The following is an 18784-nucleotide window of genomic DNA, read 5'->3' as shown; positions in this document are numbered from 1 at the left end:
AACAAGCAATCTAGCAGATTCTGTGAGGTGGGGGCAATCATGGAAGGCTCCCTTGAGGAGCTGACATCTTTGTAAAACATTTTTTAATTTTTTTAAATTTTTTTTAAAGAGAGAGAGCATGTGTGAGTGAGCGAGTGAAAGGGGGGTGAGAGCTAGAAGAGAGGAAGAGAGAGAATCTTAAGCAGTCTCCACACCCAGTGTGGAGCCCAATGTGGGGCTCAATGCAGGGCTTGATCTCATGACCCTGAGGTCATGAACTGAATTGAAATAGAGAGTCAAACACTTAACTGACTGAACCATCCAAGCATCCCTGGAGGAGCTGCTATCTTTATTGGATCCTGAATGATAAGTAGGAGCTAACCTGGAGATCAGAGACATGTACAAAGGCCCTGGGGCAGGATGTTAAAAGAAAGTAAAGCAAGTTTGGAAGATGGTAGACCAATTGGGAGCCTGTGGCAACACTCTAGGGAGACATGAGGAAGACCTGGCTGAAGACCGTGAGGATAGAGAGAAATGAATAGGTTTGAGTTATATTTTGGAGGTGGAATTGACAGTCCTTGCTAGTGGATTGGATGCGGAAGATGAGGGAAGAGAGGTCGTGGAGAACGTTTGGGTTTCTGGTTCAGTCAACTTTGTGGATAGACTGATTTGCTAAGTTAGTTCCATTAACTCAAGGGGAAGAAACTGGTTTTGGGAATAGGGTTGAGGAGAAGATGATGAGTTCAGCTTTGGTCTTGTTGAGTTTGGGATGGTATATCCAGATGGAGAGGCCTAGTCAGTCATTAGTTATCGGGATCTGGCCCATGAGAAGAGCAATCGGGGCTGGAGATTCAGACTGGAAAGTCATTAATATGTAGAGGAAGTTCCTTTAGGAGAATGAGCAGACACTGAAGAGCTGAGTGCCCAGGAGAGCCAAGACACCAACGCTAAGTAAGGGGGGGGGGGCAATGCTCTCATAGATGTGGGGTGCTGGCATACATGCTCATTCATTCCTGGGCACACATCCCTGCCCCAAAGAGAGTTTCTCAATGATATCTGTGCATCTCCCCCTTAAACTTTGGAGAAGGAACATTAAAAGTACTCAATCATAACTTCTCCATTTTATCATAAATGATACGTAAAGAGGAATGGGAATGGATATTTTCATTCTACCTGCCAGGAGCTCATTAACTCACTTAAATTCCTACAATAACCCTCATGAGAGCTATTATTTCTCAGAACTCTAGAGACTCAGCGGTTAAGTCACTTGTCCAAGGTCACCTAGCTATTATGTGGCAAAGGAGATTGGACTCCAAATCTGTCGGACTCCAGATCCAGCATTCTGATACCAGGAAAGTCTGCACACGTTCCCTTTATTCCTCGGCTTCATAGATATCATTTGCATCCCCTAGCATAATGCTTTGCTCTCCATTAAAATACAAATCCCCTTGGGTAGAAGTAAAGCTCTAAGTTGTTGTCAGTCATGTATGCCTCAGGGGCAATGAGTTTCAGATTCTTCTGTAGGCATAAATTTTAATTTGATTGGAGAAGGACACTGGAAACTTCAGGGAGGGATAAAAAGACAGAAAGGGGGCTAGTGAGGAAAAGCCAGCCCCCTCTCCATGTCACACTCCTAACTAGTCTGAGGTGTGTGCTTTTAAGAGTCTTCGATGCTATTTTTGCGCATGTGTACCTCAGTAGTCTCCCCTTTTCTGCGGTTCCATGCTTTCGGTAACCTGCGGTCAGCTATGGTACTGAAGCAGACGATCCTCCTAACAGCTACATCACAACGCCTCCATCTTTCCCCTCGTTTCACCTCATCACGTAGGCATTGTATCATCTCACCTCATTTCAAGAAGGGGCAGTCCAGAACAGTAAGATATTTTGAGAGAGAGCCCCCATTCACATAACTTTTTTTTTTTAACAGCAAAGTGTTAATAGTTGTTCTATTTTATTATTATTGTCAATCTTGTGTTGTGGCTGGTTTACAAAGTAAACTTTATCCCAAGTATGTATATATAGGAAAAACAATAGTGTATATATATGTATATAGGGTTTGGTACCATCTGTGGTTTCAAGCATCCACTTTGGACATCTTGGAACACATACCCATGAACAAGGAGGGACTACTGTCTTTTATATGCAGAGCCATTACTGGGTCTGTTACCCCAGTGATGTGGGGCCAGAACTGTGGGTGTGGTCTGATCTAAGGTTACCCGAAACTGCATCCTAACCCCAGTGCCGTGTGGTCAGTGGGAGGCAGCCAGCCCGGGTTCAGTAGGGTGCTGCAGTTCCTGGCCTCAGGCTCAAGTCCCAGCTCAGTCTCTTGAGAATTCCACCCTGCTGCACATATTTAAAATCCCTAGCAGATGGAGGCAAGAGAGCTTGTTGGAAAGACTTGGAGGAGTCTCTTCTGCCCTGTCTGGGTCTATTTGCCAAAATAAATGACATGTATCAGGGCAGGGCATTGGTCCAAGCCCATTGAAATTCTGCTAGCAGTCCAAACAGTACCAGTGTTTCAGATTGGTTCTGTGAAATGATCAGAGTTAGGAAGACAGAAATGATGTCTGAGCATCTGGCTGCTGCAGCCTACTGATGGGGATAGTCCCAGGGGCGGGCCTGGGGTAAGGGGGGCAGCCTCAAGGACCCCCTAGGACATCTGCCACTGGCGAGCCAGGAAAGAGCCACACACTGGCAGCTGGCAGTCTGGTTGGAGTCTCGTACTGTTTTCCTCACTAGCTCTGGGACCTGAACAAGTCCTTCCCCTTCTCTCGTCCTCTTCCCCCACCCCCCACCCCCATGTATAAAACAGAACCTAGATGAAATGGTCTCCAAGGGCCCTTTCTGCTCGAACATTCTGTGACTTCTCTGACACTGGTTTGATTTCTTTTTATTTGTATTGAGAGAGAGGCCCACCCACCCACCTGCTTATCTGCAGCTGCTGTGTTCTTACACTGACCTCTGCTGGCCATTATGAAAAGTGCCACCGATCGCTGCTTCGCAGCCCTCCCCCACCCCCTCAAAGCAGTCCATCATTTATTTAGGGTTAAGCTTCAGCAGTAGAGTGAGCACAGAGACAGGAACCCTGTGCCTTGGAGACGAGCAAGAAAAAACATGCATCTGGAAGCACAGAGCAAGCATATCTAGAGATGGCTGACAAAACATCCCAGAAAACAAACGTCTCTCACTTCTTCTTGTAGCCGTCTTCATCTGTGCCCAGTGCTCTGAGCCACTGTAGGATGACACCGCAGTGGGGAGGAAGAGTCCTTGTCTCTTAGCCTATGACTGCAGGCTCCAGAAGGGCCTGGCACCCCACTGAGGAGGCAGTTCTAGGCTCCTGGTACCTCAGAGGCCTCGAGACATTCCGCATGCCCTGTTTCTGGCCCTTAGGTAGGCCTGAGAGCTTCCTAGCTGAGGCCAGCCCAGAAGCTCTACCTCAGAGGTAAGCATGCCCCTGAGGGGGGCCATTTCAGAAACCCCTTTGGAAAAAGAATTAGAATCCAAAGAATCTACAAGTCCTTTCAGAGACTCACTTTAAGCTTTCTGTGGCAAATTCAGCATGGCAGGCCCTCCAAGAGAAAGGGAGCCGGCCAGGGGATCCTGTCTTTTCTGGATGGAATCAGATTTCCTGTTGAGTCCAGTCCTAGAATCGCCTCATTCCTACATCTCCTTAGTTACTCTTGCTGAGCGTGTGCTCACAGAGGCAAGAGACCAGAGTTGGAGCGTGCCAGCCAGGCCTTCCCTGCTCAGGCCCCAGTGATGCGAGCAAGATGGGAATTGGGCCACACCACAATCCACTCTCTCAGTGCAGTGGTTTATTGTGCTCTCCACCTCCCATCCCTTGATGTGAGAAAACTTTGGGCAGGCCTCAGATTTGGGTCAAGCTTGCAGTGCCCTGCCAGCCTTGTCTCTGCTAGTAATAACCTGACCTCAGCAAGCCCATCCTGGATCCCATCCTCCCACCAACGACTCCCCTCCTCCCCCAATAGCTGGTTCTTATCTGTCTCCCTTGTTCCAGCCTCAGGCAGGCTGCCCTGGCCTCCAGCTGACACACACTTGTTCTGAATGCTTACTGATGAGTTTCAGCCTCAAAATGCTGCCTTCCTCCCATCCATCCCCTATCTCCAAACCTCTGAGGGTTCCCTATGAGTTCCTCTATCAAGTCTTCAACTTTCCTCCCTTGCTTTCCAGGCCCACCTCAGTTGGGGGCCCCCTTTCTTTCCAGCGTGGGCCATGACTCTCCCCAACCATGGACAGAACGTAAGCATTTCCCAGGCCTTCCATGGCCAACACTTTCTTTGCGCTCCTGGACCACTTAGGCTCTGTTCCAGACTTCTACTGTTTGCTCTGGTTTTGTGGCTTACCTTTTAGACTTCTTCATTAACCTCAAAACTCCAGCATTATATTTTTATAAGTATATAAAATATACAATATTTTATATAAAATATACTTATATTTTTATAATTGGTCTTCTTTTTAGTATTGGTGTTGGTCTTTTTCTTCTTTTTTGGTCTTTTTCTTTTTCTCTTACCATGTATGCAAGAGTAATAAATAACAGAATCATTACATAGAAAATTCCAGCAATGGGAGATAAAAGCATAAAAAGTGAAAGTTCTCTTCCTGCTCCATCATTCCCAGAAATAAGCCCATTAAGCACTCCACAGCCTAGCACCTTTTGAAAGTTATACTTTGGGTGCTGGAGAAGGTTGAGTGGTGCGTGGTCACCCCAGAAAATTGCATCTCCTTGGGAAGAACCTCTTTGTACTTCCTTAGATGAGTCTTCAGTCTTTGTGGGTCTGATTAACACCGGAAATTTTACTCTAAAGGCCCCACATAGCTGGCTGCCACTTGCATCTCCAGTACGTGATTCTAACCACTGCCTAAAGCATCTGTCCTTTTTCCAGCTTTTAAAAAAGTAACCTTTGCGGGTGAATATTAAGGAGCCTGTCTAATGGGCTTTTCTGAGTTTTTCACAGATCTGAGGAAATTGCAGATTTCAGTCTGGAAAAGGACCAAGAGGTGGAGATGGGAAGCGTTCATGAAAATAGGGTCTCTACCTGGTAGGGTGTTGTGTTCTGTGAGAGGTAATGCACATTACTAATGGTTTTCATCTTTCTGCCAAGAATATTCAGTACCTACTGGGATTTGTTCTAAATGATAGACTAGCCCACCTGTGTTGCACCCACTGTTGTTAATTCTCTGTCTCGGTTAGCTTCAAAATGTCAGCCTGAACTCTCATGCTTAATTGTTACAGGCACTTCATAGCTAATGCATTCAAAATCCTCAAGGTGCTCCCTGTTGCTATCATAATTGATGTTTAAAGCATAGTCTCAGGCTTCTTGAATTTTACACATTCAACACTCTACAGATGGTGGGTTAAAGGGAAAGAAGGAGAAATAGAGGAAAAATAAACAGTATGTGTGTGTGTGTGTGTGTGTGTGTGTGTGTGTGTGTGTTCCCTGTAAGCATCTGTTTCCAGTTGCAGTGATGGAGCCCTGGGATCTGCATATGAAGATAAGCTTTTGCAGGTTGATTAGTCCAAAGATCCTCTCTCGATCTTTCTCCCCTTTCTGGATCCCCCAAGGCAATGTTCTTTAGGCCTAGCCATTTCCGGACTTCACAGCAAGTACAGGATTGGCCATTTGAATGTGAGTTATAAAATGTCACGATGCTCTCCAGTGTTCTGTTCTTTCACTATTTTGACAATCTGATGGATGGCCTGGCACTAACCAGGAAGAGGACAATATTATCCTGCCTGAATAACTAATCTAAGAAGTACAAAGTTGAAGGATCTTGGTGCACATGAATCTTATTAAATGTGCTTATAAAATATGTTCTATCCAAATAAGCTTAGCAGCCCTGAAAATAGCCTTTTCTGATCCATGTCTGGAACTTTGGCATGCTTCACAGATCTCTAAGCCAAAATTATTTAGTGAAGTGATGACAGTGTTCTCTGTGCATGGGAAAATTGGAAGTGTTGATGTTGAGTCCCCTATTGGCTAACTGCACCCCTTCTCTCCATCATAGGGGCGACCAGGACCAATTGGAATTGAAGGTCCAGCGGGCCCTCAAGGATTTGCTGGCCCTAGTGGTTTAGCTGGATTGAAAGGAGAAAGGGGTTCCCCAGGCCCCCTGGGACCATATGGACCAAAAGGAGATAAGGTAAAAACACCAGAGCTTGGTTTTTCTTTGACTATGGACTACATGTATGAAGGTAAAAGGTTCTAAATCTCAGTTTTATGGAAATAATACGAATCCCAAGGACCTTGGTGCCAGGCTACAGAATTTAATAGGAAACAGGCTGGGGCATACGCTGGGGGATACCCATTTCTAGAGAGACCCTCATGACAAGCAAGCCATAAAGTGTATGTGTTGGCTACTTGCTAGAAAAGTGGGCTTGCTGGGCTGGGATTTCAGGTGGGTTCGATGTGGGCATGGGTCAGAAGTTCAATCAGCTGGGCCGGAGACGACAGGAATCCAGTCAAGGAGACTGGGAAGCAAAGCGTCAGAATGCTGGGAAGAAATCTGGGCCGCAAAGCTAGGGAAAGACACTCTAGAAAGGAGGTTGATCATGGTAGCTGGCTGAGGTAGCTGGCTGAGTTAGCAGCTTAGTTTATATTCTCTGCACCTCCTATTCACTCCACGGGTAAAGGAGGTATTCCCACCCTAGGGTTCTGGGGATGGCAGAAGATATGACCCCTGATGCCAGATGGAAGAGATTAACATTAGGTTTATTAATCACCTATATTCACAGTAAACGGTAGAAGGACACCACACACCACACAGGACAAAAAAAGGGTGGGTGGAGGTGCACTCTAGAACAGAATAAACCAGAAGGGGCTGTGGGAGGCAACACTGAATAATTCACTGGGCCATCAGGGACTGAAACCCACGACTCAGGAATAAGCAGGAGCTGCACCTTCTCTGTTTCCTAAGGAGGACCATTTGCCTAGGAGATCTTATCTGTGGGAGCAGAGGAGATAGGGGAACTTGGGACTAGGCCTTTAGAGGCCCTCCTGGTTTTCCCAGATGTCAAAACAGCACGTGATACTGAGCCATTATTTTCAGTCTGGCACCATATTGCTTAAAATAAAAACTGGTCTCAGAACACAGACACATTTAAGACCTTGAGTATAGGCAAGTGATTACCCAGACCTGGAGGAGGGAGCAAGGTGATGTAATGTGGAGAGGGAAGTGCACAACACTTCTCAGCTTAGGTCACAAATCACATGGAAGAACCCACTTAATCTAGTGGAGATCAATTAGAGTGTCTCTTACCTTCTTTTTCCCTCCTTGTTATAGGGTCCCGTGGGAGTTCCTGGCTTTCTAGGCATCAAAGGGATTCCAGTGAGTATGTGCACAGAGGCATTTTTTAATATCACTTCTAGGTCGCCTTGGCCTTCACCACATCCTGTTTCAAGTGTTGAGATGCACATGATCGGGTTTGAAGCAAAGTGTTTGCACACACTTTCCCAGGGATTGAGTTACAGGTAGCACTCAAGTCAGGTGGCTGGAACATGCACAGGCATAACATTCAATATCTTAGCCAAGAAGAGTTAGGTCTTGTGGTTGAGGGGAGATTCAACCGGGGATGATATGTGGAGACACACATCAGAGCACATGCATACTCATTATAAGAAAATTAAGGGGGAAAAAAAAGAATACTAAGAGGATACGTGAGTTAGATAGAAAAATACTTGGTGGTATCTCGATACATTTCATTCCAGTAATTTGTTCTCTACAGCCTTGTCTCATTCCAGAGTGAATTTCCCTTTAGTTTTTGCAGAGTGGCTGTTCCAAAGATCACGCAGAGACAGCCTCTTCCCTTTATCCTGAGGACCTGGTTTTGCTGGATATAAGTGTGGAATTTGGAGCTTACAGGCATCTCTTTTTCCCATTTTATCTGGTCCAACCCCTTGGTGTGCCGTTCACCCTGTATCCTTATCTATCCCACCACTGGAGAGGCCATGATTAACATTTTGCCAGTGTTGATTAACATTTTTCCAGCCTTTAAAATACAGTATTTGCAACTTGCTGCTGTCACGTTTTAGTTCTGCCTTTTGTCACGTGTCTATATATATCAAATCTGTAGCCTGGGCTGTGTTCATCTATGGCAGTGGTTTTCAGCCTTGTTACGGAGAAGACCCAAAGGTTTGGGTGGAAGATCGGTGTATGGATCCGGGAAAAGTAGAGCTTCTTTATTTGATGGAGGTTTTAGAGCCTGTTTTTATCCTTCCAACAACCTCTAAGGCCTTTTTCTGAACCATATCCAAGCACAGTTTGGCAAATCCTGGACTTAACAGCTTCTAGAGTTATACTGCATTATCATCTAGTATCAAGGAAGGGGGCTTAAATCTCTTTGTGCCAATCTTTAGGTATTTCTTGTGCACCTGCTGGATGCTGTCATTCTACTACAGGGATACAGAAAAAGCATATGAATCTACCCTCAGATTTTCATTTGGGGGTCCCTGGATGGCTTAATCGGTTAAGCATCTGCCTTTGGCTCAGGTCATTATCCCAGGGTCCTGGGATCGAGACCCGCATCAAGATCTCTGCTCGGCAGGGAGTTTGCTTCTCCCTTTCCCTCTGTTCCCTCCCTGCTTGTGTGCTCTCTCTCTCATGCTCTCTCTCTCAAATAAATAAACAAAATCTTAAAAAAAGATATTATCATTTGATCCATTTTCTTTCCAGATCTAGTATACAGTTGTGAAGCTGGAAGACAGAAGTCTCGTTTCCTTCCATTTGTTATCTGTATCAACAAATCGGCCATCAGAATTCTGCATTTTATCCAACTGCAGAGTCTGCAATGGGCCAGTAGGGAAATAAAGGAAATAAGTATATGGGGTTAGCTGTTCTTTTATGACATCCTCTGGCATTTTACCCTGGCTGTGTTCCTATCGGCACTTTATCCAGGATCTCAGTTCAGATTGTGTGTCTTCTGGGAGCCAGGGGTTAGGAAAACGAGAAAGCTGGAGAGCACCTCTTCCATTCCTTTTGGGGAACTGAGTGGGGGAGTTGGAGCCTGCAGCAGCACTGAGCCCTTCCTCCTGTAGTCTCTTTTTTTTTTTTTAAAGATTTTATTTATTGATTTGACAGAGAGAGATCACAAGTAGACAGAGAGGCAGGCAGAGAGAGAGAGAGAGAGGGAAGCAGGCTCCCTGCTGAGCAGAGAGCCCGATGCGGGGACTCGATCCCAGGACCCTGAGATCATGACCTGAGCCGAAGGCAGCGGCTTAACCCACTGAGCCACCCAGGTGCCCCCTGTAGTCTCTTTTTAATGGAGGCTGGAAGGAACAGAATCCTGTGACACTGAGGCTGATTCCAATTCTGAAGTGGGACATGCCCCAGAGTCCAGCAGGACCCTTCTGCCTTCAGCATGTGGCCAGGAGAGCCCTAGTGCTTGCAGGAATTGATCACTTCTCTCTGGGGCTTCACTGCTTGAGAGAATGAAGTACGGTGTCCAGATTCCTCCAAATAAATGTACTACCCCTGATGGAAATTCCCACTCCCTGGGCCCTTCCCTTGACCAAAGATTGTCTATGTTTGTTTTTTACTATCAATTGCTTTAGCCTCAGGCTCCAAGGCTCTCTTACTCCATTAAATTATTCTCCCTTGTTCCTTCCCTCTCTTCCAGTGGTTCAAGATATATTTTTTGGGCACCTTCTGTTTGCTGCTTACCTCTCCCTTCCATCTCCAATCTAGGAGTCCTTGGTATCTCCTTATTACATGTGGCCCATGGTGTTTATTAGTTGTCTTGTGTGATGGTCTTATCTAGCTTTCTTGAAAATGCAGAGTACATCTCCTACTCTACTCGCAGGCCCCAGAGATCCTGGGGCTAAATTCACCACATGCTAGGAATGCTAGAAATATCTGTGGGACTGACTCCAACCTCTAGTGCCCACAAAAGCAACGGTTGTCAGACTGGCAGGACTCCCTCAGACACAGGAAGACTAATTATTTTGCTCTACTTTCGGCAGCTGAAACCAACAGCTTTCCCAACACATCTTACTAAACTGGATCACTGCACAAATCTTATTCCCCACTTAATGTTGGCTGATCGCTAACATATGTGTCATTGGTTTTGGTCCCAAAACTCCATCGTTGCTGCCATGTAGGTAGTTTCAACATGAGTGAGCAAATAATCATTTTATGATCTTTCAAGTCGGTGCACCAAGGGGCACAGCAACCAGTTGGGAGAATGAACAAACAAGCATTCATCAAGATAGTCAACATTAGAATAATGTAGACTCGGCAGTAGGCTTGTGGTTTTTCATGATATCACAGCTGTGCACTGGGGATGTGGGCACCCACAAGAAATGCATGTTTATCAACTGTTTTCGTTCCCATCAGTTGGAAGCAGAAGTTTTCAAGTTGTCCTTTGCAATGTATGTTTAGCTTTTCTCCTGGAGTTAATCTCAAATATTTCCCTTCCTAGAGACTCGTAAATGAACACACCAGATTTATATCTTCAAAGTGGACACTGACCACTCACCAAATGGAAAATTTTCCCTTTGAAATCTGGGTCCAGAGGAATGTTGCTTTTCTGGATTACAGCCCATCTTATTCTGTGTGTTTGGTGCCTTGTGGTTGTATAGAATCATGGTGTCCTCCCTCAAAGAGCTACATTCTCATTGAGAGCTGGCCCACACATGTGTAAAATCATTAGCTAAAACCAGAAAGGGCCAAGTGCCCGAAATGCTGTGGTACTACTGAGAATTAATAAAAGGAGCTAGGGGGCACCTGGGTGGCTCAGGGGTTAAGCCTCTGCCTTCGGCTCAGGTCATGATCTCAGGGTCCTGGGATCGAGCCCCGCATCGGGCTCTCTGCTCAGTGGGGAGCCTGCTTTCCCTCCCTTCTCTCTCTCTGCCTGCTTCTCTGCCTACTTGTGATCTCTGTCTCTGCCAAATAAATAAATAAAGTCTTAAAAAAAAAAGGAGCTAGAAGTTCAGCCCAGTGACATATCCTCGTTGGCTTACCTGGGAGAAGAAGGCTTCCTTCACTGAGCTCCTACTTAGTAAACTTAGCCTCATTTAATTGTAATCATGAACTTTTCAGTTCATTTTGATGTTGACAACAACCCTAGCAGGCAGTATTACTCATCTCCATTTTTATGGATGAAGAAACTGAGACTCAAGATGGGGAGAGGCAAAGCTGGGATTGGAACACAAGTCTGGCTGACTCAGAGAATGCTTTAGCTGTCATCTCATGGTATCAGCTGGACAAGATGGGGCTGACAGGTCTAAGTCAAATGCCAGAGGTTAATTCCAGAGAATTCAGCTAAGGTAGGAAGGAATGAACAGGTACCCCTTGGAATAATGCAGGTGGAAGATATTAGGAATCCAGGCAAGGGGCTCCTGGGTGGCTCAGTCGGTTGAGTGTCTGACTCTTGATTTCAGCTCAGATCATGATCTCGGGGTGGTGAGATGGAGCCCCACATCGGGCTCGACACTCAGTGCAGAGTCTGCTTGAGATTCTCTCTCTCCCTCTGCCCCTCTCCCCACTCATGCTCTCTTTCTAAAATAAATAAATAAAAACTTTTTTTAGAAAAGGAATTCAGACAAGAAAACCACAGGGTTGGGGCCCATGTTAAAAAAAAAATGTGGATACCAACGGGTAAGAAGCCAGGTAGAGGTTTTGGTGTCAAACAGAACCAAGACCCCAGGAGTGAGGCAGGTGCCTAGTACTGAGCCAGTCTGTTGTCTTTGTCTTAACTCATCCCTGTTACCCAGCTGAGTGATAACGCCTAGCGCGTTTGCCTGGGATATTTTAAAATGGTGATCAGGATTCCTGGAAGAAATAGACACTCTACCTGAAAGGGTTGACTGAACTGAGTGGCGTGAAGGATATATTTAAAGGATGTAAGCATGATTCAGAGGAACAGCAATGCATTGCCAAGCTACTAACACAAGAGCTTTGGCTGCCCCTAGGCCCAAAGGGGAAAGAAAGAATGGTGATACTGGAACTGGATACTGGTCAGATCTGGAACCATGGAGTAGGGGCTGCTCAATGAAAACTTGTAGATAAATGTGGCCATTGTCAGAATTATGGCCAGGGAGGGATTGCATGGGGGAAATAAACAACCTGTGTTCTTTCTGCTCCTGTTCTTTGATCATCTGCCTGTGTCTCCCAATAAGGAGACACAAGGAAAGGGAGCCTCAGCGACACTGTCCATAAAGGTCAGCCTCCGAAGGCACAGATCTGGGGAAGGTGGAGCGTAGATCTTCAGGGCAAACAAGAATAGCTGTTTCCTTCGGGAATAAAATGTTGACGACTTAGTAAGCTGTTCCCAATTTAGTTCACTCTAGACTTACACTTTTATATCAATAGACTATCTCCTACCACCACAATAAGAATGAAAACACATCAAAATTCTATGGAGCATTTTCCTAATAAGAATTTGACAAAAGCTTATTTCCCCCAATAATGCGAAAGATTGAGTTTCGAATGTGTGGCACGCTTTCCTCAAATTATTAAATATCCATGGCTGGCTTTAAAACATGCACGTGGGAAGGTAGGAGTCAACCTTGTATGGACCCGTCCAGATTTCTGGGCTTTCAGGTCATCTCTTTGCTCCATACCCAGCACATAACCCACTCTTGATGACAGATTTTAAAAGATCTTTTCCCACCGTAAAAGTGGACTCTGTGCACCATGGAAGCTCAACTTCAATCGTGTGAATGATTGCTAATTCCCCTGGCAAAACAATGGTCTCAGTAGCAAGTATGGAGAAGAAGTGAAGACACAGGGGTGGTGCCGTGGAAACTGCTTCTGCTCTGTTGACCAATAGCCAGCATCCTTTCCTAGGCAGAGCCGTATTTTTAAAAAGCCCCAGGCTTTCCCAATACAGAGAGCCACACCAGGCTGCCCAGGTTCTGGTCTATTCTGAGGAAGTCCCAAGGCCTGGCGTGATTCCCTGATGGTAACCCTTCAGTGGCCAGCCAGCTAAGTCCTATCTTAGTACATCTTTGTACCCTGGGAAGATGAAGTTGCACCCCATTGTGTATCCCATCTCTTCAGGTTGATCCCTTTAGTTTCAGCACGGGTCTGGTTAAAACATCGATCCTTCTGGGGGCGGCGGGGGTAGGGGGGGTGTCCGCCTGCGCTGTCACCAGCTCCATACACCTGAGTGTGGAGGAAACCTCTAAGAGAATGGTTCTCACAGGGCAAAGGGATTGGACAAGGAGCTAGAGGTGGGCAGCATACTTAGTTTTTCTTCCTGGGAAGCTTGTCAGGGTAGGTCGGAGTCCTGTGGCTGATGTGATCCCTTCTTTTCTCTTGGAACAGGGCCACCCCGGACAGCCAGGGCCCAGGGGCCCACCTGGCCTGGATGGCTGTAATGGCACTCAAGGAGCTGTTGGATATCCAGGCCCTGAGGGCTATCCTGGGCTTCTCGGACCACCCGTATGTTGCTGAATCTTTGTCGGTTATTTCAAATGGTTTTCTTTGCCTTTCCCTGCTTTAATGGAGACCTCATTAAGCATCTGCATCTAAAGAGGTACACGTGCTCCACTTCTCAGAGGGTTTTTTTCCCTCTTCTTCAAATGATGCTTTTAGAGCTGGCAAGACTGTGAAGAGCCTCTAGTACATTTCAGAGCAAAGTACACACTTGGGCTATTTGATTTGTTCCCACATCAGATGACACTGGAAAATGCAGTATTTGGAAGGCTTACGTGAGATCATGGGAGCTCTGATAATGACCCAAAGGGCTTGGCAGGCTTGGTCTAAACCAGTGATTCTTGACCAGGGATGATTTCCCACCCCAAGGAACATTTGACAGTTACTAGTGACATTTTTGGTTGTCACCACTCAGAGTACACTACTAGCACAAGACAGCTTTCCTCCAACATCAAGGAGTCCTCTGTCCCAAAAGTGTCTGTAGTGAGAAAGAATTGAGAAATCCTACTCTACACTGACATAGTTTGCCCCCTTCCCCCTCCCCACCCAAGCCATAACCCTTGGTCCCAGGACTGATAGAGCATTTTTTTAGATCCTGCTGTCACCGCTTTTATTTAATTCTATTCATCCAGATAGGGATCCAATATTTGGATCTAAAGGATCTCTAATAGATACCGTGCCCTTGCAAGGTTGTTTTTACAAACAACTGGGAAGAGAAAAATAACACATTCGAGACCGTTATCAACCTTACTTGAAATAATCTAAGCTACTAAGGGTACTCAGGTGATAGATTTAGCTAGAAATCATACTATTATACAGATTCTGTAGCTACATGAATTAATTGGCTTTTTTTTTCAGTATGTCTTATTCCAGTGTTATCCCACATTCTTTTTTTGTTGTTATTATTAAAGTATAATTGACATATAACATTATATTAGTTTCAGGCATACAACATAATGATCTGATATTTGTATACATTGCAAAATGATCACCACACTAAGTCTAGTTACCATCTGTCACCATACAGAGTGACAAATTTTTTTTTCTTATGGTGAGAACCTTCAAGGTCTCCTCTCTTAGCAACTTTCAGGTATGCAATACAATACTATTTACCCTAGGGGTACCCAGCTGGCTCAGTCAGCAAAAAACGCAACTCAACTCATAATCTCACGGTTTGAGCCCCACATTAAGGTATAGATATTACATAAAAATGAAATCCTTAAAAATACATTATTTACTATAGTCACCGTGCTGTACATGGCATCCCCATGACTTCCTTATTTTGTAACTGGAAGTTTCTGCCTCTTGATTCCCTTCACCCATTTTGCCCATCCCCTTCCCAGTCTCCCCTCTGACAACCACCAACCTGTTCTCTCTGTCCCCAAGATTTGTTTTGTTTTGCTTGTTCATTTATTTTGGTTTTACTTTTGATTCCACACATCAGTGAAATCATATAGTATTTTTCTTTCTCTGACTTATTTCACTTAGCACAATGCCCTCAAGCTCCATCCATGTTGTCGCAAATGGCAGGATTTCCTTCTTTTTTTTTTTTTTGGCTTTTTTAATGGCTGAGTAGTATTCCAGTGTGTGTGTGTGTGTGTGTGTGTGTGTGTGTGTGTGACATCATCTTTATCTATTCATCCATCAATAGACACTTAGGTTATTTCCATACCGGGATATTTATACCAAGAAAACAAAAACACTAATTCAAAAAGATATATGCCCCCTATGTTCATTGAAGCATTATTTTGTTAGTATTTTATTGGAAGAGCATCACCAGTGCCTTCAGTGACAAAGTTGTGGGTGTGGGTATCTGCATAAGAGAGACAGACAAAACACAGGTCTCATATCGGCATAAAGGACCTTGACATCTAAAGACCGAAGCAAAATGCAGCGGGGGTGGGGGGGTGGAGAAAGACGTATTACCTACATAGTATGAGCTTGTTTGGGTCACAAAGGGCTCCAAATACTGCCATGGCAACAGAAGAGGAGAGCAAATCACATCTGTGTTAAGAGAATGGAAATCCAGCAAAGTGAGGAAATGCTGCCCCCAAGAGGGAGACAAGAAATCTTGAGGTAATAAACATTCCGACAGCGTAAAGGACAAGGGTAAAACCTAATTCTGTCCCTAAGCCTCCCCTTAAGCCTAAATAGGAACTTGGGCGTAGATTTTATTAAGCTGAACCCTTACTAACCCTGCTGAATTGTGAGTGGATATTCTGTCAAGCTTCTTTGATGAAAGGAGAGGCCATAAGAATAAGGGGAAACAGGAAACGTTAGGAAAGAAGGTGCTTTGGGGACCCACTGATTCTTCTATCACACCTATGATCTGTGAATTCAAGGAATCCATAATTCAGCCAACTTATTCAGTCCCCGAAGCTTACTCCTATCTCTAATACTAATCCTGACTTCCCCTTAGATATAGGGACATTGATTTTCCCCACGAGGACAAATTTTAGCAGATGTTAGCCAGCGTCTGCCACTGAGACGGTAAAAAGTCTGGTTTGATAGTCAGGTTCGGTGTACTTTGACCTGTCTTCCATGTTAACACCTCTTAGGCCTTGAAGCTGAGGTTTTGTGGCAGAAGCACAAGATGGAGATGGTTTTGTAGACATCTTTTAACCCGGAGGGTCACAAACTGGCCTGTGTGACCCATGACCACGGCTTGGTTTGATATTTTTAAAGGTTTGTGTGGAACAAGAGAAGCAGAATACAGGACAGAGCCCAGAGAAGGCCCACAAAGCTTAAATTCTTTACTATCTGCCTCTTTACCGAACTTCTTTAAGCTCAGTCGTAGCTGGGGGCCGTGTCACTGACATAGCTGTGAGGGGTGGAGCAGGTGAGCGGGAGGCTTCCCAGTGACACGTGTGTTATATATGGATGTTCTGGTCAGTGTTCTGAACAGAGTCAAAGTCCCCTACTTCCTTTACAGACTCCTGACTTGGGAGTTGGGGAGACAGCCATATAATTTTGAGACTCAGCACCCATTTGGGGGATGTTCTTTGCCCCTTAGCACAGCCATAGAATAAACCACATGGTTCCAGTCTCTCGACATTGGGTCCTCTATGTGATCAGATCATACTGTTTAAAACTCTGTGTGTGTGCACGCATTTCTTCACAAGTGTTTCTTATTTTATTCAGGGGCTTCCTGGGCAGAAAGGCTCTAAAGGCGAACCTGTCTTTGACCAAAGTACTTTCAAGGGAATGAAGGTAAGAGCCTCTGAGGCAGGCAGCTAAGTAGGCTGGCTATAAGTTGAGCTCCCTGGGACTGGGCCCAGCTCCAACAAGACCGTTCCGAGAACTAGCATCTGTGTCTCTATTTAAGGAGCAGACCAAGCTAGATTTAAAAGGGAGCTTTTTGGTGGTGGAATCACTGGTAGAAATGTTTGCAGCCACACTGTCAGATTTGCTTTATAAGGATCTACACCCAAAATAAGAGACAGATCAGCAAACAAACAGTTTGCATGGGTATCATTTTCCTTGACAAGCCAAGACATTTCCTGAAGGCAGATACATTTTGTTTACCCTACAATCCTTGATGTCTGCATACCTTGGTATGAAGCCATGTTATGTCGCTGCCCATCTCAACATGGCCACCGGCCCAGGATGCTGGCTCCGCCCTTTTCTGTACCTGCACACCAACCCATTACCCTCACCAGGCCCCTGACTGTCTGCAAAAATTGCCCATCAACTCTGCAGCTGGCTGGAAACCTCCATCTTTTCCTAGAATTGACCAGAAACTTCTGTATTCTTGTGACTGTACTCTTGGTGTATGCTACCTGGAAACTCTGGTGCCCAAATGATTGACCCTACTCCCTTGCAGAGTGGGAGGTGAGCTTGGTATTATTCCCTTGGTAGCAGGTGGGAATCGATGTGCCCAGCATCTGAAGGAAAGTTGCACACACGTTCACTCAGCTGAGGTTGGCACCTTTCTGTCTTCCATCCATGCACAGAACCAGAAACACTGCAAATTCATTTGGAAGGTGGTGATTGGGGCGGGTGGCTAAGAACTGGAGAAGGTACAGGGTTTGGCCTCTTGGCTTAGATGTCATGGCCAAAGGTCGAATGGTAGGCTTCTAAGGGAGCTCATGATTATTGGATTCGTGTTGCTCATTTTACAGGTAGAAAAACTGAGGTACACTGGGGCTATGTGACTTGCTTAGACTCACATAGCCCATTTATCAGAGAGCTAAAACCCAGGCAGTGCTCTTTCCATGCAGCAGAGAGCTGATTTTTTTTTTTGACCATAAGCCAAATAGGGTAAGACTAGCAGGTGTCAAAATATAGCCATTGTCACAGCAAGCTTTGATTAAATGGCTTTGCCAAAAATCACGGAGACCCTGGACCCCATGGAACACAGCAATTTCCACAAGATGGTTATATTACAGATTCATACAGTGACTTAAGATGCTGCAAAGTAATTAAAACGTAATCAGAGACTGTATGCTCTGTTGATTCTCCCTTGAAATGTCTGATTTGCATTGTATACATATGGGCACAGATTCTCTGGGGATGAAGGCACACGGGAAGGTAGCTTTGCTCTCTTCCAAAAAGAGCAGGAGAATCACCAGCCCACAGAAGCAGTTTCTAATTGATAAGTTCCTAGCAAAGGTGAAAATTAATTACTCCAAGTAGAATATAAAATCCTGTTCAACCAAGGCTATAATATGTGTCTTCTGGAGTCCGGATTTTTCTTAGGAAAAAAAAAGTAAGTGGTTGAATATGCCCAATTCATGCATTATTTAAAACACAAGACCTTGACAGAGGAGACCCGAGCCATCAGCAATGTATTTTTCTGCTCTTGAAGCGTAGGTCCGTTATCTACAAAATAATAGCGCAGGCTTAATTAATCTTTTCAGTGTCCTGCCTTTGTCTGTTTCTCAGGGGGAGCCTGGGCTGCCCGGACTGGATGGAATCACTGTAAGTTGTCATTTCTGGATGGAGTGCTCAATGTTTGGTCGGCAGTCACTGCGGGTCCCTTTGCATTCTTTTTTGCCATGGCATTCGAAGGTCTTTGTAGACATTCTCAAGGAATATCCAGACAGTTGAGGTAGAATGGGTCACGCCGTTTCCAGGTGATAAAGTTCTGAGAGAGTCGGCTGTCCGCTTCAAGTTACACAGGGAGCAGCCTTCCAGACCCTTAGGCCAGGGACCTGCATAGTCCCTGTGATGCATTAAGAAAGAATTTCGCCTTTTGTTCAACAAGCATCTACTAACTGTTCCCTGTGTGTTCAGAATGCTGAGGGTTAAAACAAAAAAAGTGGAACACTCTTCTGTGAAAGCTATTCTGTCTAGAAATTCGTTTTAGGAACTGTTAATAATTGGGAGTCCATGTGAGGCCATGAGTTGTATTAGTAAGAACTTTCTGGGGCACCTGAGTGGCTCAGTTGGTTAAGTGGCTACCTTCAGC

At 45.2% G+C, this 18784-nt stretch overlaps 1 protein-coding gene across 1 annotated transcript in view; it reads left to right on the top strand.

Annotated features, from left to right (window-relative positions):
- Positions 1 to 18784, top strand: part of COL4A6 (collagen type IV alpha 6 chain) — a 267989-nt gene that overhangs the window by 201848 nt on the left and 47357 nt on the right. Inside the window, exons 5-9 of the mRNA XM_032837168.1 lie at positions 6007 to 6141; positions 7282 to 7326; positions 13264 to 13380; positions 16516 to 16584; positions 18259 to 18294. Coding sequence (XP_032693059.1) covers positions 6007 to 6141; positions 7282 to 7326; positions 13264 to 13380; positions 16516 to 16584; positions 18259 to 18294 — 402 coding nt within the window. The remainder of the gene's footprint in view (positions 1 to 6006; positions 6142 to 7281; positions 7327 to 13263; positions 13381 to 16515; positions 16585 to 18258; positions 18295 to 18784) is intronic.

Source organism: Lontra canadensis, unplaced genomic scaffold (assembly GCF_010015895.1).
Source record: "Lontra canadensis isolate GAN:19392208 unplaced genomic scaffold, GSC_riverotter_1.0 scaffold96, whole genome shotgun sequence".
Classification (NCBI taxonomy): Eukaryota; Metazoa; Chordata; class Mammalia; order Carnivora; family Mustelidae; genus Lontra; species Lontra canadensis.
This window is presented reverse-complemented; position numbering and strand designations above follow the sequence as displayed.